The 17711-nt window shown below is 57.3% G+C and overlaps 1 protein-coding gene across 1 annotated transcript; it reads left to right on the top strand.

Moving 5' to 3' along the window:
• Positions 1-13183: 13183 nt before the first annotated feature.
• Positions 13184-17360, top strand: MXRA8 (matrix remodeling associated 8; the record flags this gene model as incomplete). The annotated part of the gene is made up of 13 exons (XM_080692708.1): positions 13184-13290; positions 13571-13670; positions 13819-13864; positions 14024-14152; positions 14213-14233; positions 14354-14656; positions 14732-14833; positions 15280-15762; positions 16567-16725; positions 16810-16849; positions 16917-16993; positions 17067-17147; positions 17335-17360. 13 exons carry the CDS (start codon positions 13184-13186, stop codon positions 17358-17360), a joined length of 1674 nt encoding a protein of 557 aa, XP_080548834.1.
• Positions 17361-17711: the final 351 nt, after the last annotated feature.

The raw sequence follows: 17711 nt of genomic DNA, 5'->3' as shown, positions 1-17711 counted from the left end.
CAATCTCAGTACTCAGGAGGCTAAGACAGGAGAATCTCGTGTTCACGGCCAGTTTCAGCTACTTAAGCCCTCCTCAACTTAGTGGGACCCTATTTCAAAATAAAGAATAAAAAATAGGGCTGCAGGTGTAGCTCAGAGGTAGAATGCCCCTGGGTTCAAAGCCTAGTACTGAAAAAGAGATCAAAAGGGCAAAGTGTGGTGGCACATGCCTATAATCCAAGTACTTGGGAGGCTAAGGCAGGATGATCACAGGTTTGAGGCCAGCCTCAGCTACTTACTGAGACCCTCAGCAACTTAGCAGATTCTGTTTCCAAATTAAAAAGAGAAGGGGGCCAGGGATGTCGCTCAGAGGCAGGATGTCTTTGGGTTCAATCCCCGTAAATAACACATACTTAGCCTGGTGGCATACACCTCTGATTTTAGTACTTGGGAGGCTGAGACAGGAGGATGGTGATTTAAGACAAGCCTGAGCAACTTAGCATGACCTTGTTTCAAAATAAATAAGATGGGCCAGCTGAGCGTGGTGGCGCACGCTTGTAATCCAGGCATTTAGGAGGCTGGGACAAGAGGATCGAGCTTCGAGGACCGCCTCTGCTACTTAGTGAGGCCTTTTGCAACTCAGTGAGACCCTGTTTCTAAATAAAGAGGTAGAATACCCATGGGTTCAATCCCTAGTACCACGCACATAAAAAAAGAGAAGAAGAAGAAGAAGAAGAAGAAGAAGAGGAGGAGGAGGAGGAGGAGGAGGAGGAGGAGGAGGAGGAGGAGGAGGAGGAGGAGGAGATAGAGCTAGGATAGCCAGGCATGGTGGTGCACGCTCCTAATCCCCGTGCTTGGGCGGCGGAAGCAGAGACAGGAGGATCGCGCAGGTTCGAAGCCAGCTGCGCTGGCTTAAGAGACCCTGTTTCCAAAAAAAAAAAAGTATAAAATAGGTCTGGGAGTGAAGCCTGGAGGTAAAAGTGCTTCCAGCAACCCCAGTACCACCATAAAAAAAAAAAAAAGTAGGGCTAGGAGTGTATCTCTGAGATAGAATGCCCCTGGATTCAATCTCCAGTACTGGGGAAAAAAAAAAATAGGGCTGTAAGTGTAGCTCAGAGGTAGATTCTCTTGGGTTCAATCTCCAGTACCACACACACAACAATAATAAATAAAAATAAATAGGGCTGTGGGCAAAACTTGGTGGTAGAATGCCTCTGGGTTCTATCTCCAGTATCACAAATGAATAATGAAATAAATTAGTAGATTATTAGAGACAACACACACATTTTTCTGTTGTGATAGAAGACGGTCAGAAGCCGGGTGTGGTGGTGCACGCTTATAGTCCCCGCGCTTGGGAGGCTGAGACAGGAGGATCACACAGGTTCAAAGCCAGCCTCAGCTACTTAGTGAGGCTCTCAGCAACCCAGTGAGACCCTGTTTCCAAATAAAGTATAAAATAGGTCTGTGAGTATAGCCTGGAGGTAGAAAAGCCCCTGGGCTCCACCCCCAGTACCACCAAAAGATAAAAGTACTTTTAGAAGACGGTCAGAGGAGGCGGCAGCCAGAGGCTGAGCTCCAGGCCAGGAGGAGGCCGTGTGCGCCGGCCGCAGACCTGCACAGACAGGCCAAACCCAGCACCAGCCGTGCTGAGCCAAGGCAGTAGGACTCTTGGTCCCGATTTCTTGACATTTTATCAGGATAAAAGGGTTAGCTGGTCCATGAAATGATGCTTGCATATCTTTACTATTTTATTTTTTCTTTTCCTGGTCCTAGGGATTGAACTCCGGGGCATTCCACCTCTGAGATACATCCCAACCCTATTTATGTATTTGTTTATTGCTAGGGATTGAACGCAGGGTCATTCTACCTCCGAACTACACTCCCAGCCCTATTTTTTTTATTTTGGAAACAGGATCTCGCTAATTTGGAGAAGGCCTCACTAAATAGCTGAGGCTGTCCACAAACCGTGATCCTCCTGTCTCAGCCTCCCAGATGCTGGGATTACAAGTGTGCACCACCACGCTTGGCTGTCTTATTTATTTATTTATTTATTTATTTATTTATTTATTTATTTATTTATGCAGGTCTGGGATGGAACCCAAGAGCATTTGACCTCTGAGGTACACCCCCTGCCCTATTTTTTTATTTTTTGTGGTACTGGGGTAGAACCCAGGAGCTTTCCTACCTCTGGGCTATACTCCCAGACCTATTTTTTAGTATTTTATTTGGAAACAGGGTCTCACTAAGTTTCTGAGAGCTTCACTAAAATAGCTGAGGCTGGCTTCGAACCTGTGCAATCCTCCTGTCTTTGCCTCCCAAGCGCAGGGATTACAAGCGTGCACCACCACGCCTGGCTATTTTTTATTTTAAAACAGGGTCTCACTAAGTCGCAGGATGCCTCACTAAGTAGCTGAGGCTGTCCGCGAACCGTGAGAATTTTGGTCTCAGCCTCTCAAATGCTGGGATTACAAGTGTAAACCACCAGGCCTGGCCTTCAGCCCTATTTTTTTTTAACTATTATTGTTGTTGTTGTTGTTATTTTGTGGTTATGGGGATGGAGCCCAGGAACACTCTACCTCAAAGCCACACACTCCCCAACTTTCTTTTTTCTTTTTTCTTTTTTTTTTTTTCAGTACTGGGGATGGAACCCAGGGACATTCCACCTCCAAGCTACAACCCCTGCCCTATGTTTTTAGTCTTTGTTTATTTATTTATTTTTTTGAGGGTCTGGGAATGGAAACCAGGGGCATTCAACCTCTGAGCTAAACCCCCTGTCCTCCTAATATATATATATATATATATATATATATATATATATATATATATATATATATATATAGTTATTGGTGCTTTCTAGTCAAACATCACAATGAAATACAAGACTTGTGAGGATATACAAGCACACATCACCCAATTAGCCTTTATCCAATCCCCATTCCATTCCCTCCCCCTCCCTCGATCCCATGCTTGATTTAGTGATTAACTTTGATATATTTGTTTATGTACATCATGCGTTTTAAAGAGATTCAGTCTTCCCCCATCCCCTCCCCTCTGATTGGTCACCTTAATTGCTTCTCCATAGGGCCCTTTCTTCAACTAGATCTCCTATTACCCATTTCTTCCTAGTTTTTGCATATTAGGGAAAGCATCTGATTTTTTTTCTGTGATATTTCTGTGTTCACCTCATTGCAAGTTCCGATCCCACTCTTGAAGGCCCCAGCACCGGCCTGGCCACCTGGCAGACTCTGATCCCTGCCTTGCTGTCTCCAGCACCGGCCTTGCCTCATGGCAGGATCCAATCCTACCCTCGGAGGCCCCAGCACCGGCCTTGCCTTAAGGCAAGCTCCTATCCCAGCCTTGCTGGCTCCACCTATGGCCTCACTGCATGGCAGGCTCTGATCCTGGCCTTCTTGGCACCGGTACCAGCCTCACCCCTTGGCAGGGTCCGGTCCTGGCCTCGGAAGCCTCAGCCCCCATCTTGCCTCACGTCCCTGCCCAATTTTTTATTCTTTATTTTGGTGGTACTGGGGGTGGAACCCAGAGGCTTTCTACCTCCGGGATATACTCCCAGACCTTTTTTTATATTTTTTTTTGGAAACAAGGTCTCATTAAGTTGCTGAAAGCCTCACTAAGTAGCTGAGGCTGGCTTTAAACCCGTGCGATCCTCCTGTCTCAGCCTCCCAAGTGCGGGGATTACAAGTGTGCACCACCACGCCCGGCGTTTTTATTCTTTATTTTGAAACAGGGTCTCACTAAGTTGCGGAGGGCCTCACTAAGTAGCTGAGGCTGGCCGCAAACCGCAATCCTCTCAGCCTCCCGAATGCTGGGATTACAAGTGTGTGCCACCATGCCAGGTATAGTCTTTATATTTTTTGAAACAGTGTCTCACTGAGTTGCAAAGGGCCTTGTTAAGTAGCCGAGGCTTTCCACAAACTAAAATCCTTAGGTCTTGGGTGTATTCATTTTGAGTCACCCCTCCATGCCAGTCTGGTATGAAGCTGTATTGCTATTTTCTGTATTTCTAATAAACTTCTTTAAATCTTCAAAAAATAAAATAAAATCCTTAGGTCTTCACCTCCTGAATGATAAGATTACAAGAGTGCACCACCATGCCTGGATTATCCTTCATTTTGAAACAGGGTTTCACTAAGTAGCTGAGGTTGGTGGTGAACTTGTGATCCTATTGTCTCAGGTCCCAGCCTCCTAAATACTGAGTTCACAAGCGTGGGCCACCATATCTGGCTTTTTTTTTTTTCAGTACCAGGGATTGAACCCGGGGACATTCTACATCTAAGCTATACTCCCAGCCCTATTTATTTATTTATTTATTTATTTATTTATTTATTTATTGGTGGGACTGGGCATGGAACCCATGCGTTTTCAGCCTCTGGGCTACACTCCTAGACCAATTTTATATTTTATTTGGAAACAGGCCTCACTAAGTTGCTGTGAGCCTCACTAAGAAGCTGAGGCTGGCTTTGAACCTGTACAATCCTCCTGTCTCAGCCTCCCAAGCACTGGGATTACAAGCATGTGCCACCATGCCCAATTTATTCTTTTTCTTTTTTATTAAATTAAATTAATTAATTATTTATTTTTGGTGGTACTGGGGGTTCCTGGAAACCCTTCTACCTCTTGGCTACACTCCTAGACTTATTTTATTTGGAAACAGGGTCTCCTAAGCCAGCGAGGCTGGCTTCGAACCAGTGTCATCATCCTGTCTCCGCCTCCCAAGCACGGGGATTACAAACGTGCGCCACCACACCTGGCTTATTCTTTATTTTTGAAACAGGGTCTCATTAAGTTACGGAGTGTCTCACTAAGTAGCTGAGGCTGTCCGTGAACCAGGATCCTCCAGTCTCAGCCTCCTGAATGCTGGGATTACAAGCATGTGCCACTTCCTGCTCCTATTTTTTATTATTATTATATTTATTTATTTTTGCAGTACTGGGAATGGAACCCAGGGGGATTCTACCTCTGAGCTACACCCCCAGCCCTATCTTTTAATTCTTTTTTTTTTTTTGTGGTATTGGGGTCCCTGGAAGCCCTTCTACCTCCGGGCTACACTCCCAGACCTATTTTTACATTTTTATTTGGAAACAGGGTCTCCTAAGCCAGCGCTCACAGCTGGCTTCGAACCTGCGTGATCCTCCTGTCTCTGCCTCCCAAGCGCGGGGATTACAAGCGTGCGCCACCATGCCCGGCTCTTTTTATTCTTTATTTTTGATACAGGGTCTCACTGAGTTGCAAAAGGCCTCACCAAGTAGCTGCAGCTGTCTGCAAACCGGGATCCTCCTGTTTCAGCCTCCCAAATGCTGGGATTACAAGCGTGCACCACCACGCCTGTCTTGTCTTTTCCTTCCTTCCTTCCTTCCTTCCTTCCTTCCTTCCTTCCTTCTTTTTTTTTTTTTGGGGGGGGGGTCTAAGAATGGAACCCGGGGCATTCAACCTTCGAGCTACACCCCCTGCCCTATTTTTTATTTTTATTTTTTTTGTGGGTCTGGGGATGGAACCCAAGGACATTTGACCTCCGAGCTACACCCCCTGCCCTATTTTTTATTCTTTATTTTTGAAACTGGGTCTCACTGAGTTGCAGAGGGCCTCACTTAGTAGCTGAGGCTGTCCACGAACCGTGATCCTCCAGTCTCAGCCTCCTGAATGCTGGGATTACAAGCATGAACCACCACGCCCCACTTATTCTTTATTTTGAAACAGGGTCTCACTGAGTTGTGGAGGGCCTCACTAAGTAGCTGAGGCTGGCTGCGAACCTGTGATCCTCCTGTCTCTGCCTCCCAAGTACTGGGATCACAGGCATGCCTCACCACACCCAGCTCACATCTGGCTTTTAAGATCCTTTTTATAGCCAGAGGCAAATACCACTGAGGCATGTACTTGCTTGGCTGGATGGACTGAGGACAGCCTCCATGGATGACTGCAGGGGCCTGAGCAAGCCGCCTTCTGGGAGAGGAGGCCATCTGTAGTCTTTTATTTATTTTATTTTTTATTTTTCCTTGAGGTTCTGGGGATGGAACCTGTTAAGTAAAATAAAAAATATGTGAGTATGGCGGAGTGTGAAAAACACGAGAGAGGTCCGGTACACGTGGCATGTAAAGTTTTAATGGCACAGCTCTCCCGGGGATCGGGGCGAGGCACCGTGGGGCCCGCGCGTCTGTCCGAAGCTAGAGGAGGCGGGCTCTCCTTTTCAAGGTATGCATCTCGCGAGATGGGGGTTTACTCGCGGGAACGCCCAATTCTCGCGGGTTTTGGCCCCCCCTTGCCCATGCAGAGGTCATGTGATGCAAAGTCACCCGAGTGCAGGACCCAACTTATCATCCCGGCCTTTTGATGGTAGGGATAAAAGATGACGATTGGACCCTCTAGCAACTTCCTGCTGTCAAGGGGCGTCGTCAGGGGCCCCAGGCCGAGAGAAGTCGGAGTCGCAGGAAGTGGGCAGGTGGGTGCATAGCTGCAGTGAGAATTGGAGGTTACCCTGGACAGCTTAGTGATGTGCGTTTGAGGAGGCTTGAACAGGTGAGGGCTATTAAAGAAAAAAAAAAATCGTGAGATTTAGCAGGCGACCAAAAAGGAGACTGGCTTACTCACTATCCTGGGCTGGCAAAGCAGGATGGAGGTTGAGGAATCCAGGAGCCGTCAGTCTTCAGCCAGGCTGAGTAGGGCCAGCGGTGGGGCCTGGTCTGGAAAGGTGGTCCCCCTGTGCTGAGGCACCTGGGGCTCACCTTTTTTCAAGGGCACTGTTCCAGTGGCCCTCCTGGACACACTACAGGCACAGTCTGATTAGTGGGCGTGGTTTGCCCCACTTCAGGCAGGCTCCTGGAGGTAGTCGTTTGTCGTTGCTGTCCTCCACCCCTAGGTGGTGCTCCAGAGGGCTGAGCCGCCACCGCCAGCCAAAGGACAGCTACCAGGGATCTGCCTTTTGGCAAAGTCGGAGTGTATGTTCCATCTCCGCTTGTTTCTCTCTGGAATTAAAATTTTAGATAACATGTTAAGGTTCTGTCAGCCATGCTACACTCACAAAGAGTGCATCTCGGGGTGGGTACCCGGCAAGAATGGCAACGCGGACTCCCCACGGGCGGCCAGAGGGTGTCACCTCGGCCCCAGCCCTGGCGTTTTCCGCAGCACCTAGGGTGCCTGAGCGGGCCGGAGAGGGAGCCAGAAGCTGAGCGTGTTTAGGACCGTGTGGAGCTGGTCAGAAGGCTGCCCAGCAAAATTGCAGTCTGGCACGGGCCAAGATGGCGACTGTGACGTCACCAGGCAGCAACTGCACGCCATCACAAAATGGCAGCTGGCGGGAAAATAAATGGCAGCTGATGGGGGAGAGCATTTGGAGGGATACCAGACCGCTTAGAAAAGTTCCTAACTGTTCCTGGGCCACCGCAACCCATTTCCCAACTCGTATCAAGGCAGACAGGCTCTCAAGGCATCTGCTAGTTTAAAGGTTCGACTTCTCATAATTGGTTCATGGGTAGAAACAAAGAACAGGAAATGGGCGTCCCCGATCTCCCTGCTCAATTGTTCGGAAACAGAGGTTAAGAGATCGGGAAGGACATCTCCATCCCTTCTCAAAACCGGAGGATGACCTGGTCATCCTGGTCCCAGTGGACCGGGGGACAGTGGGTCACCAAGCGCTTGGATTTTGGGATCCCAGTGGACCGGAAGACCAACATCCGGAATCCGCTAACCAAGGGAAGGAGAGGCAGCTTACCGGAGTGAAGCATTGATGGCCTGGCATCTGGCGCAGGCTGGATCAACCGGTGGCACGCAGGCGGTATGGCTTGCCGGGCCTGCGGCATGGAGACAAAATGGCTTCCAGGCGTGTGCCAGACGCTGAGGCTGGGCCCCGAGGAGCACCGCCAGTGAGCCTGGCTCGGGGCGGGCAGAACGGAGTGGCAACAGCAAGTGAAGCTGCACCTGACGCAGGTGGCTGTGGCGGACACCGAGGCTGGCTGTGTGCTGCCCAATGAGCCTGGCTCGGGGCAGGCGGAGCAAACCGGCCAGAGGTCCTGGTGGTGACCGGAGCGCTGAGCTGGAATGGCGGTTTTAGGAGGTCCAAGTGGCAGGCAAAGGTCCTGGCCCGTCGGCAAGCGGAGCCGGCGCCAGCAACCCCCAAGTAGCCTGGCTTTGTGTGGGTAGGCAGCCAGCAGAGTCTGCACGTCCCGGCGGTGGTGGCCGCGGCGGTCGCGGTGGCAGTGGACGATGGCCGCCGGCTCTCTGGAAGAGAGCGCGTGGGTGGGAAAAGATGGCCACCGGCTCTCGGCAGAGCCGGGGGCAGGAAGAAGGCCGCCAGCTCTCCCAGAGAGCATGGGGTTGGGGAAGAAGGCTTACAGTCTGGGCAGGCATGGGGCGGCAGTGGCGGGAGCAACGCCTGCAAGCAGAGCGCTGGTGTGGGACCTCGCAGTCTGGGGCTCAAAAAGAGAGTAAAAATAAAAAGAGAAAAAAGAAAAAGAAAACAAGAAAAAAAAAGGGGAGGGACCCAAGAGTTCTCCCAGTTCAGCACCAAATGTTAAGTAAAATAAAAAATTATGTGAGTAAAATAAAAAAATATGTGACTACGGAGGAGTGTGAAAAACACGAAAGAGGTCCGGTACACATGGCATGTAAAGTTTTAATGGCACGGCTCTCCCGGGGATCGGGGCGAGGCACCGTGGGGCCCGCGCGCCTTTCCGAAGCTAGAGGACACAGGCCCTCCTTTTCAAGGTATGCATCTCGCGAGATGGGGGTTTACTCGCAGGAACGCCCAATTCTCGTAGGGGTTTCGGTCCCCCTTGCCTGTGCAGAGATCATGTGATGCAAAGTCACCCGAGTGCAGGACCCAATTTATCAGAACCCAGGGGCATTCTACCTCTCAGCTACACCCCCAGCCCTATTTTTCAGTCCTTTTTATATTTGAAACAGGGTCTCACTGAGTTGCAAAAGGGCCTCATTAAGTAGCAGCGGAGGCTGTCCACGAACTGGTATCCTCTGGTCTCTGCCTCCCGAATGCTGGGTTTACAAGTGTGTGCCACCACGCCTGGCCCTTCTGTAGTTTTTTTTTTTTTTTTTTTTTTTTTTTTTTGGTGGTACTGGGGTTCCTGGAAACCCTTCTACCTCAGGGCTACGCTCCCAGACCTATTTTTTATATATATTTTTATTTGGAAACAGGGTTTCCTAAGCCAGCGAGGCTGGCTTCAAACCTGCGCTATCCTCCTGTCTCTGCCTCCCAAGCGTGAGGAAGCGTGCACCTCCACGCCCGGCTGCAATTGTAGTTTTGAATCTGACATCTCACTGCATGGGTTGTCTCTCAGTTCTCTCACCAGGTCACCAACTCATGGCTGTTCCCTGTAAGCAGAAGAGCCTTTGTAGACACAACCTGCGTCTGGGGTATAGCCAGGTCTTTGGACAGGGCTCTGCAGCACGCCCACCTGTTGGTGTGGGGAATGGTAATGTGGAAAGCCATCCAGACCCTGGAAGAAGGACCAACACTCACACAAGTGACAGCTTTGAGGAAGCAGGTCAGAGCCTGCAGGACAGTGGGCTCAGGGGCTGGGGACTTAGCACACACGAGGCCTTGGGTTCCATCCCCAGCACCGCAAAACAGAAACAAGACAATCCATGGGTGGATGGTGATGCTGGCGGTCTGGGATGTGGCTGCACCACCTGGCTTCGGCCTCAAGGGTGTGATGGTCCACATGGTTCCTACTGAAACCCAGACAGACGCTCTGGCTCAGCCAATCCTCAACATAAGACCAAGGACTGGTGGACTGGTGAGCCTGCAGCTTTTGCCCCCTTCGGGCAGGGGGCAGTTCTCTGTTGCCAAGTGACAAAGCACGCGTCCCTCACACTCCTGCCAGCAGGGTCTTCTCAGGGTCCCGCCAGGTGGGGCCAGCTGTCCTGAGGGTCCTCTGCCACTGCGTTGACTTGCAGCACAGGGTTCCTGCAGCTCTGGGTGGGGGTCCAGTCTCTTCCTAGCCGCAGCCGGGACCACCCTCCCTAAGGCCAGCCTCAGGTCCTGCCCGAGCTCGCTCTTGGCAGCTGCTCCTCTCAGGCCAAGCGGGCAGCTCTCTGCATCTGCTGTGCCAGAGCCCAGCTAGTTGCCAAGCAGGACCATGCGATCTTGGTACCCAGCAGGCCTCAGGGAGGGGCTCGCAGGACGTGCACTTCCGTGGCCAGGAGAGCTGGGTGTTTGGTGGGGCTGTCTTCCTCGAGCGTCCACAAAGTCCCAGCAGCTCTGAGCTGAGCATCAGTGTTCTGTCAGCCGGTCCTGGCGCCAGGTCTCAGGCCGGACATGGTGGCACACGCCTGTGATCCCAGTACTTGGGAGGCTGAGATAGGATTGAAGGTTTGAAGCCAGTCTCAGCAACTTAGTGAGGCTCTCAACAACTTAGCAAGATCTTGTTTTCAAATAAAAAATAAAATAAAGCCGGGTGTGGTGGTGCATGCTTGTAATACCCGCGCTCGGGAGGCGGAGACAGGAGGATAGCGCAGGTTCGAAGCCAGCGGCTCTGGCTTAAGAGACCCTGTTTCCAAATTTAAAAAGATGTAAAAATGGGTCTGGGAGTGTAGCCTGGAAGTAGAAGGGCTTTCAGGAACCCCAGTACTACCAATAAATAAATAAATAAATAAATAAAATAAAGCTTAGGGCATAGCCCAGAGGTAGAAGGCTCCTCGTTTCCACCCCCAGTACCACAAAAACAAAACCAAACAAAATAAAAGAAAGAAAAAAAAACCCTTAAAAGACTAGCACACAGCTTGTGAACTTGGTGCTTGGTAAGTACTAGCTGAATAAAGAACCAATATGTGTCTTTTTATTTACTTTTAACTATCTTTTTTTTGTGTGTGTGTGGTACTGGGGGTGGAACCCAGGGGCTTTTCTACCTCTGGGCTATACTCCCAGACCTATTTTATACTTTATTTGGAAACAAGGTCTCACTAAGTTGCTGAGAGCCTCACTAAGTAGCTGAGGCTGGCTTTGAAACTTTGTGATCCTCCTGTCTCAGCCTCCCAAGCGCTGGGATTACAAGCTTGTGCTGCCTTTAACTATCTTCTTTTGGTTATCACATATTTATTTATTAGTGCTGGGTATGGAACCCACGACCTTCAGCAAGCTAGGGAGGCCTGCTGCCAGGCCCCGCCCCCACCCCGTGTGGGTGTCTGAGTCAACAGTGCGAGTGAGCCCGGTCTGTGCAGGAGTCTGGGTGCTGCTGTGTTCCTCGTGGGACCATCAAAAGAGAAGGAAAGAAACAGACTGAGTGTGGAGTGTTAAGTGTTTGAATGTTAGAGTATGTGTGCACAGCGAGTCTGGCTGGGTCTCTGTGCCTGTGGTTTTTCTCCCGATGAGCAGGGCTGCCTGGAATGTCCGAGTCACCAGCAATAGGAGCCAATGTCCATCCTTGGCTCTGGACCAGTGTGCAGGCTGACCCCTCCTCCACCCGCCCTGGAAGAGGAGGGGGCCTCTGGTGTGGCTGGGGGTGTGGCCAGCTGTGTTTTGTTCTGGCCAGTCTTCTTCCTGCCAGGAGGAAGATGCCAGGTGGGTTGGGCTACAAGACAGGCTGCGACTCACCGCAAGGAAGCTGCCCAGGGCCACCAGGGGCCTACAGGCTGGCCCAGGAAGCCGCAGGAGGGGCTGAAGCCTTTGGCTAGGGAGGGTGGGGTGGCTGGTTCTGCTGTCACCTGGGCTGCTTCCTGCTGAGGATGGGAGCAGTGGGCCGTTGCCATCTCTACTCCCCTGACCTGAAGCAGGGAGGCCTGGGCTGCAGGGCAGAGGGCCGCTCCCATGAGCCCCCTCCAGAGTTGACCCTCTGAGGCTTCAGCCCCTGGCTTGCTCAGCCCTGGCTTGAGGCTTGCAGCTGGGCAGTTAGGTTCTGTAGCCTGAGGGGCTCTGAGCCCAGGGGCCCTTCAGGGAGTGGGAGGGCCCCAAAGGGGATGGGTGTGAAACACCTCCTCCCAGCTCCTGGCTCCCTCCAGCTGCCCACCTGGTGCCAGACCCCCTCCCAGCCTCAGGGGGAGGAGGTCGGCCCTGGGCCTCCGCTGCCCCTCCATCACTGCCTGGATGTTCTCCCTCTGTGGGGAAAAACAGACTGTGATGGAGACCCTGAGGGAGGCCACAGCCCTAATGGGAACCAGTTAGAAAAACAGGGGGAGAGGCGGTGCTCCAGGACGCGGGGCGGGCCTTGTTTTTCCAGAATGAAAGGTCGGGAGAATTCCAGTTTGGGAAGAGGCCCTGCCAGGGCCTGGGCACTGCAAAGAGGTGTCCCTTAGGTCCTGGGGCTTCTTGTGCCCACCTGGCCTGTCTGTCCTCTCTCCGTCCCCCTGTTCCCTCGCCCGCAAAGCTGGTGGGGAGACTTGTCTGAGCTCCTGGGGACAGGGTGGAGCTGGGGGGAGGCCTCGCCCGGGGAGCCTAGGATGCACAGAGGGTTTCTGTGGTTGTTTTGATTCTTTTTTCCCCCTGCTTTTGTCTTGAGGTTTGCTTAACTAGCAGGAGTGGGGCTGTACACAGTGAGTGGTCTGTTATTTCACATCTGTTTATGTTATTTTGTAAGTTTTCCCAGGGCTTCAAATTTGTGCCTTCAGATGAGGGGGCACTCCCTGTTGCCCAGGGTGTGGGGTCCCTCAGAGCACAGAACCCTGTCTGGGTTCAGGGACTCCAGGCTCCGGGCTGCCCAGGGCCAGGGGGGAGCCGAGGTGGCCCACCCCTGCCTCAGAGCCTGGGGCCCCCCTGCTCAGGCTCCCTGGCTGGCTCCTCCAGGCCTTAAGGGCACTGGGCCCAGGGCCCACAGTGCCACCCCAAAGGGAGAGCTTGCCAAGGCCATCCTCAACGGAGGGCCACCTGTGCAGGGGCCAGCAGGCGGGAGACCCAGCTCCTCGGATGGGGATAATGCCAGAGAAGGGGCACGGCCTCACTCGGACTCTGCAGCAGCCCGGGAAGTGCCTCTGGCACCACTGACACCCCTTGCCTCGGGGGTCCCTACACTCAACCCTTCCCCAGGGCTGAGCAGCTAGGGAAGGGCGGCCTGGGGCAGGGTGGCCGCCAAACCCTCAGCTCCTCCCCTCCCGGCCAGCCAAGGAGGGGGCCGCCGGGGCCGAGGGGAGGGAGTGGGCGGGGCGCACCGGGCCCAGGGCTCCTCTGTCGCGGGTGCTGGGGCCGCTGTTTTTCTTGAGAGTCAGAGCTGGAGTGAGACAAAGCGGCCAAGCCGGGCTGGCAGGCGGCATGGCGCTCCCGCCTCGAGTCCTGCTGTGGAAGCTTGTGCTCCTGCAGAGTGAGTGCCAGGGCCGGGTGTGGGGGCTGGCAACTCCAGCTCAGTCCAAGCTGCCTAGGTGGGGTTGGGGGTGGGCGCCCCACCAGGGAAGGGGACGCGGCTGGGGCTCATGGGAGGGTATGATCCTGCAGGGCTTCTCCTGAGGGATGCTGGAGCCCAGCCGCCCAGAAGGTGGGGGCTGTGGCCGCGGGGTGCCTCTGCGGGGGTCCTTCTGAGCCCCACTCACGGTTGAGCTCTAGGGTCAGCCCCTCGGGGTCCTTACTTCTTCCGGATGTGGGGAGCGGGTCTGAGGAGACCTGAGAACTGCCGGGCTAGTGGGGTCTGTGCTGCCCCTCCAGGGCCCCTGGCCCCGCCCTGGCTGGCCTGCTGACCCGGCACATTCCTCGCGGAGGCTGCAGCACTGAGCCACTTCTTGGCAGCAGGAACTTGGGCCTGTGGGTGGGGAGGGGCTCACTCCCGTGTCCATTCCTGGGCTCCAGGCCCCTGATCTTGGGGAGGGCTGACTGGGCTCTGTGTCTTGGCTGTGTGGTCCGAGGGCCTCAGGACCCTCAGGACTCGTGGGGTGACCCTTGTGTGCCACCTCCAGATGAGGATGGGCATGAGGTACAAGCCAGGCAGTGGTGGCCGCGGTGGTGAGCGTGTGCCCAGGGCTGGCCTACATGGAGTTGAATCCTGACCCCTTTCACTCCCTGGGACCCGGACTTCTCACTGCCAAGGGCAGGAACTGTCTCCACCCCCAAGCGGGGTGAGAGGAAGGGTCCAGGGGGCTGAGAGGTGCCTGTCTATGCCAGCTGCAGGAGCCTCCACCGTGTCCCGCCCTCTCCACCGTGTCCCCCTCTATGGGTTACACGAGGGCGTGCGGCAAGGACCCAGCCCAGGACTGCAGGAGGGACCTGGGGGCCCAAGGCTGGCCCAGCTGGGTGGGTGGGGGCTGGCACCTGGAGGTGCCCTCTCCTCAGCCTTACTCCTTTTCCTTCCAGGCGCCGCTGTCCTGTCCTCAGGTTAGTGACCACCTCCCCCTCCCAGCTGTGGGGCCAGTCTTCCTCCCACCTCCCACCTTATGGGTGCCACAGACTCCTGTCCCTCGGTCTAGCCCCCACTGACTCCCCCTTCTCCACCAGGGTTCCCCGGGGGGCCAACAGCCGGCAGCTCGGTGGTGTCTGAATCCACGGTGAGCTGGGCAGCCGGCGCCCAGGCGGTGCTGCGCTGCCAGAGCCCGCGCATGGTGTGGACTCAGGACCGGCTGCACGACCGCCAGCGCGTGCTCCACTGGGACCTGAGCGGCCGCCCGGGCGTCCCCGCGCGACGGCTGGTGGACATGTACTCGGCGGGCGAGCAGCGCGTGTATGAGCCGCGGGACCAAGGCCGCCTCCTGCTGTCGCCCTCGGCCTTCCACGACGGCAACTTCTCGCTGCTCATCCGCGGTGCGCGGGCGGCGGGCGGCGGGGCAGGGCGGGGGCCGGGAGGGGCCGCGGGCTCACGGCGGTTCTCTCGGGCAGCCGTGGAGGACGGCGACGAGGGGCTGTACACCTGCAACCTGCACCACCACTACTGCCACCTGTACGAGAGCCTGGCCGTGCGCCTCGAGGTCACCGACGACCGTGAGTGCGCGCGCCCGGCCGCCCGGCGGGGACCTCCCTGCGCCGCCGGGGGCCGCCGGCCGCCTCTTCCTCCCTCCACCCCTCCCCTGCCGCCCCGCCGGCGCTGACCGCCCTCCCTCCCTCCCTCCCTCTCCCTCCTCCCCCTCTCTTCCTCCTCCCTCCCTCCCTCCCTCCGACCTCACTCCCTCCGTCCCCCTCCGTCCTCCCCCTCCCTCCCTCCCCCCTCCGTCCTCACTCCCTCCGACGTTCCCCTCCGTCCTCCCCCCTCCGTCCTCCCCCTCCCTCCCTGCCTCCGTCCCCCTCCCTCCGTCGTCCCCCTCCGTCCTCCCCCCTCCCCCCTCCGTCCTCCCTCCCCCCCTCCCTCCGTCCCCCTCCCTCCCTCCGTCCTCCCCCTCCCTCCCCCCCCTCCGTCCTCACTCCCTCGTCCCCCTCCGTCCTCCCCGCAGCCCGGGCGGCGCGCGCCTACTGGGACGGCGAGAAGGAGGTGCTGTCGGTGCGGCGCGGGGCGCCGGCGCTGCTGACCTGCGTGAACCGCGCGCACGTGTGGACCGAGCGGCTCCTGGAGGAGGCGCAGCAGGTGGCGCACTGGGACCGGCAGCCGCCCGGCGTGCCGCACGACCGCGCCGACCGCCTGCTGGACCTGTACGCCTCCGGCGAGCGCCGCGCCTACGGGCCGCCGCTCCTGGCCGCGCGCGTGGCCGTGGGCGCCGACGCCTTCGCGCGCGGGGACTTCTCGCTGCGCATCGACCCGCTGGAGCCGGCCGACGAGGGCACCTACTCCTGCCACCTGCACCACCACTACTGCGGCCTGCACGAGCGGCGCGTCTTCCACCTGCGGGTCACGGCGCCCGCCGCGCCCGCCGCGCCCGGGAACGGCTCGGGCCCGGGCTCAGGTGGGGGCCGGGCGCAGGTGGGGGGGCCGGGCCCAGGTGAGGGGGGGCCGGGCCCAGGTGGGAGGGGCTCGGGCCCAGGTGGAGGGGGCCGGGCCCAGGTGGGGGGGCCGGGCCCAGGTGAGGGGGGGCCGGGCCCAGGTGGGGGGGCCAGGCTCAGTTGATGGGGGCCAGGCCCAGGTGGGGGGCCCGGGCCCAGGTGGGGGGGCCCAGGCCCAGGTGGGGGGACCCGTGCCCAGGTGGGAGGGGCTCGGGCCCAGGTGGAGGGGGCCGGGCCCAGGTGGGGGGGCCGGGCCCAGGTGAGGGGGGGCCGGGCCCAGGTGGGAGGGGCTCGGGCCCAGGTGGAGGGGGCCGGGCCCAGGTGGGGGGGCCAGGCTCAGTTGATGGGGGCCAGGCCCAGGTGGGGGGCCCGGGCCCAGGTGGGGGGGCCCAGGCCCAGGTGGGGGGACCCGGGCCCAGGTGGGAGGGGCTCGGGCCCAGGTGAGGGAGGGCCGGGCCCAGGTGAGGGGGGGCCGGGCCCAGGTGAGGGGGGGCCGGGCCCAGGTGGGGGGGCCGGGCCCAGGTGAGGGGGGGCCAGGCCCAGGTGGGGGGCCCAGGCTCAGTTGATGGGGGCCAGGCCCAGGTGGGGGGGCCAGGCCCAGGTGGGGGGGCCAGGCACAGTTGACGGGGGCCAGGCCCAGGTGGGGGGGCCGGGCTCAGGTGGGGGGGCCGGGCTCAGGTGGGGGGACCCAGGCTCAGGTGGGGGGCCCAGGCTCAGGTGGGGAGAGCCAGGCCCAGGTGGGGGCCCAGGCCCAGGTGGGGGGGGCTGGCTGCTCCCTGACATGCCCCCCACCCCCCCTGCAGACCCCACGCTGGCGCGAGGCCACAATGTCATCAATGTCATCGTCCCCGAGGGCCGGGCCCACTTCTTCCAGCAGCTGGGCTATGTGCTGGCCACGCTGCTGCTCTTCATCCTCCTGCTCATCACCGTGGTCCTGGCCGCCCGCCAGCGCCGCTGTGGAGGTGAGGTGGGGAGGCCGTGCCACCCCAGCGCGGGGTCATCCTGGGGAAAGCCCACACTCCCCCAACACCAGCCTCTCCCTGCAGGCTACCAGTACGCTGACAAGAGGTCGGAGAAGTCGAAAGGGTGAGTGCCCCCTCCTGGCCCCCCAGCCCGAGCCCGGCCCATGCCCCTAACCTCCCACCCCCTTCAGGAAGGATGTGAACTTGGCCGAGTTTGCTGTGGCCACAGGGGACCAGGCGCCGTACAGGAGCGAGGACATCCAGCTAGGTAGGGGCTGGGACAGGCCTGGGCTGGGAAGGTAAACCTGTCAGGGGGCCTCACCTTGCCCTCCCCATGCCAGATTACAAAAACAACATCCTCAAGGAGAGGGCTGAGCTGGCCCACTGCCCGCTGCCCGCCAAGAACGTGGACGTGGACAAAGGTGAGCACTGTACGGGGGGCCTGCCACGCCTCAGCCTGCGTCAGCAGGACCCCATTCGGCCCACTGGCAGGATCCTGCCGCCTGGCTCAGAAGTCCCTGGGAACTTGACAGTTGAGTCCCTGTCTGCTCTGAGTTTCCCACTGGGATGGAGAAGCAGTGCAGACACAGCTCTTCCTTTGACTTCCAGAGTTCAGGAAGGAATACTGCAAATAAAGGGACCCTGGGCTCCTGGCTGGGCCAGCAGCTCTGCCTCAGAAGACGTCCCCTGACCCTCATGTGCTCACCGGGCTCCTTCCAGCGGCTGGTCCCGCTCTCCTGGAACTTGGCTGGACTGGCACAGAGTGGCTGCCTGCACTCCCTCTACCAGGAGCCACCCTTATCCTCTTACGGGAGCTCCTAGGGACTCTGCCCAGTGTGGCTGCCACCTTGCACACTGGTGGCCCTGCCCAGTTGATGTCCACCAGCCCTCAGGCACTCCTGGCCTCTGCCTGCTAGGAGTAGGAAGACTCAGGGGCTCGGTGAGGGCTGCCACTCCCTCCCTGGCAGGGCCTTTCCCGGTTGCTG

The sequence above is a fragment of the Muscardinus avellanarius genome, assembly GCF_963383645.1.
Source record: "Muscardinus avellanarius genome assembly, chromosome: 3".
In the NCBI taxonomy this organism is placed as follows: domain Eukaryota; kingdom Metazoa; phylum Chordata; class Mammalia; order Rodentia; family Gliridae; genus Muscardinus; species Muscardinus avellanarius.
Note: the sequence above shows the minus strand (reverse complement) of the source record. Positions and strands in the feature narration are given on the sequence as shown.